The sequence below is a fragment of the Gavialis gangeticus genome, unplaced genomic scaffold (assembly GCF_001723915.1).
Source record: "Gavialis gangeticus isolate Ggan-Ray unplaced genomic scaffold, GavGan_comp1, whole genome shotgun sequence".
Lineage (NCBI taxonomy): Eukaryota > Metazoa > Chordata > Crocodylia > Gavialidae > Gavialis > Gavialis gangeticus.
The window spans coordinates 219,065,738-219,068,939 of NW_017729032.1; the positions used below are offsets into that span (position 1 = coordinate 219,065,738).

Here is a 3,202-nt window from a genome sequence, read left to right on the forward strand (position 1 = left end):
TTTGCTTGGTTTTTTTCTTCAGTTATTTTTCAATGGGGATAACACAGTGTAATCTGTTGCCCCCCCCCGCCCATCATGAACCTGTATTCAATAATTAAAAAAACTTGATCTGTGCCTTCAAGAAAATGTAGTAATGAGCAGGGCAATTTTAGAGTAGACAGGCCCTAAGGAAAACAAGTCTAGCAGTGCCAACTCACTTGTCTGGCATTATGAGGGGGAGTCCACGTTCGAACATGTTGGGTTTTGGTTCTCTTCCAATGTGGCTAATAGAGCCCTCTTAGAGACTTGTACTTGTGCCTTCCGTATGCAACTGTGTTTTACCATCTATGGTACAGACAAAATAGGTCCATCCCACAGTGTACGGTGATGCTAGGTGATATGCACATATGTAAGGTAAGGTAGAGAGCATTCTTAGAGGTAGACTCAGCAAGGAGGCCAAGAACTGAAAAAGAGGCAGCAAAAGAAAATATCTACACCCTCACTTGTGATGCAGCTCTTTTGTGGATAATTGGAGTCTCCAAGGTGTTCACCCAGTGTGGCTTTTTTTTTTTTTTTTTGGAAGGCAACTATTAGCATAACTAGGGGAGGTGGGGGGATGTGGTGAACAGGGCAGTAGCCTTCGGGGCTGGCTTTTGTGGGGGAGCGTTGCAAAAATAACTGCTGCTGCAGCTCATGGCTGGATGCACTGCAGCCTGGAATGGCAGCCAGCATTGCCCTTAGCGTCGCTGCTGCCTGGGGCACAGAGATGCCTTGTTATGCCTCTATATGGGTGGAGTTGTTAGCACCTAGGGGCATTTGTACACGTGTTCACACCACAGTGCTGGGCACTTTTAAAAGTGCCCAGTGCTGTAGCGCATACATTTATATAAACAGCGAAATGCACATCAGTGCTGAGAAAATGGCAATGGTACGCTTTTGAACTAAAACGCATCGAAGGTGAAGTGCATTATTTTTTCAGCTCAGACATGCTGGATCTCTGGTGCATTAGAGCAGGCAAAATGTATGTGTACAAGTGCCCTAGAGTTTTGTCTACAGAGACCCCTGAATTGAAGTAGAGGAGTGGTCTGAGGGTGAAGAGGTGCAGAAGATAGGAGTCATGTCCTACCAGAGTAGCATGAGACCTATTAACATGCAAAGGTTTCCTGCTACCAACATTTCTTTCCTTCCAAAAAAAACTCTTGCCTGCCCCAGGGTTTGCACTGACCCTTCCTGTGAGTCCAATTGCTCTTTCTTCCCACACTGCTTCTTGGTGGTGTGAGACAAAACAGAAGGCAGTGCCCTTTCTTAATTTCTTTGGGACCGTGCTTGTCAGCGGACAGGGGCTGCACTACCCATGGCTGTATTTCATTTTACCAGTTGAAGGCAGGCTCTGGAAAGAGGAATGACATTTAATTGTGAGTATAGTGTTTTGAAAGGAACAATTAAAATGTGTTTGAGAGTTTTTTTCCAAAGCTGCTACTTCTACCCTAATGTATTCTCTCAACCAGCCTTCATATGTAGAACACAATTGAAAGCGTTTTGCCCATTTTTCCAACTGCAGTGGAGCAGGCTGTCTGTGGTAGAGATATACGTTTAAAGATTAAAAAAAAATAGTACAGGAAAGGGCAATCAAACAAATCAGGGGCATGGAGCAGTTGTCATACCAGGAGAGATGGAAAATCTGTGAATCTATGAAAAGGCTAGGGTTCTTTAGTTTGGAAAAGAGAAGGCTGAGAGGGGATATGCTAGAGGTCTCTAAAATCATGATGGGTGTGGACCAAGTGAACAAGGAATTGTTGTTTACCAAGTCCCAAAATATTAGAATGACGTGCTCCCACTGAAATTAGTAGGAGATGCATTTAAACCTAAGGAGAAAGTACTTTGTTATGCAGCAGGTAGTTAACTAGTGGAATTAATTGCTGCAGGAGATGGTGGAGGTAGATCGTATCAGATTCAGAAAGGGACTATACAGTTTAATGTACGATAGATCTATTAATAGCTATTGAACAGAATGGTTGGAGACGTTTCCTCTGACATCTCTAAACCCATGATGGTAGATGCCAGGGAAGATAATGGATAGGGAATAGATCACTCAAATGTGTCCAGTTCAAAGCTCTCCCTCTCGTATCCACTAATGCCTTTGTCAGAGAGAGAATTCTGGCTGGATAGACCTTTTGTCTGACCCAATATGGCACTTCTTATGATCTCTCCTATGTTACTGACAGTTGGCTGGTGTATACTGGGAAGCTATTCCTCAGCATCTGTGACCAGACTCAAGGGCTTTAAGCTGTCTGTAGGGAAGATCCATCAAATTACATTCTTATACCTGCTCAAGTTTTTCATTGACTTTATTTTCACTTGAGAACTCAGGGGACTGGTGCTGTATTGTTTAGAAACAATTATGTTGAATAGATGTGGTTTTACCATATTTGTCCATGCTACTTGCTAATGCTTTACTCATTTTTTTTTCTTAGGATGTACATTATTCTTCTATGAGACTGATGGCAGATCTGGAATAGATCATAACAGCATCCCAAAGCATGCCGTCTGGGTAGAAAACAGTATAGTGCAAGCAGTGCCTGAGCACCCAAAGAAGGACTTTGTTTTTTGCCTCAGTAATTCCCTTGGGGATGCATTCCTCTTTCAGGTTTGTTTTATTTTTGGGTTTTGCAGAATTGTTCTCCTTTCCTAACTCTTGCTCCTCCAACAGACTAGAGGTGAAATGCTAGCTCGTATTGAAATCAAGTGAGCTAGCAAAATGCCATCCACTTCAATAAGGCTGGGAATTCACTCCAGAAGGTAAGAATAAGTGTGGGATGCTTGTTCAGTACCATTGGCTACACAGAGAAAACTGTGCTGAAGGGGTTTGATGCCAGATGTGGTTTATGTTTGTGTTGCCAAACCTACTGTTTTACAACTAAATTTGGTCTCCACTGGTATAGATGGATCAAAATACTATTATTAACCTATGAATAAATGGTATACCAATTCTATGAAAATGAAGGCTTTAATACAGTCTGGTAACATGGTTATCAAGCAGTTTACTCTTTTCTGCACAGCAAGACAAAGCTACAATTTGGGATGCACAGTTATGCCCCATGTGCTTTAACACCACCCTGTCATGGTAGATATGGAATTTAAAGGGTGGGTGGGGAGGGAGTCTGAGAAACCTAGGTTAAGAATCTGTAGTCTCTGTTTAAACCATGCTTAACTAAAGCCAGTC

At 42.5% G+C, this 3,202-nt stretch overlaps 1 protein-coding gene across 7 annotated transcripts in view; it reads left to right on the forward strand.

The window, feature by feature from the left end:
• Window positions 1-3,202, forward strand: part of TIAM1 (T-cell lymphoma invasion and metastasis 1) — a 333,643-nt gene that overhangs the window by 216,395 nt on the left and 114,046 nt on the right. For all 7 annotated transcript variants that reach the window (XR_002098932.1, XM_019524607.1, XM_019524606.1 and 4 more), the window contains one exon: window positions 2,454-2,626. Coding sequence is in view for 6 of the 7 variants with exons in the window: in XM_019524607.1 (XP_019380152.1) it covers window positions 2,454-2,626 (173 nt within the window). In the remaining variant the exon portion in view is untranslated. The remainder of the gene's footprint in view (window positions 1-2,453; window positions 2,627-3,202) is intronic.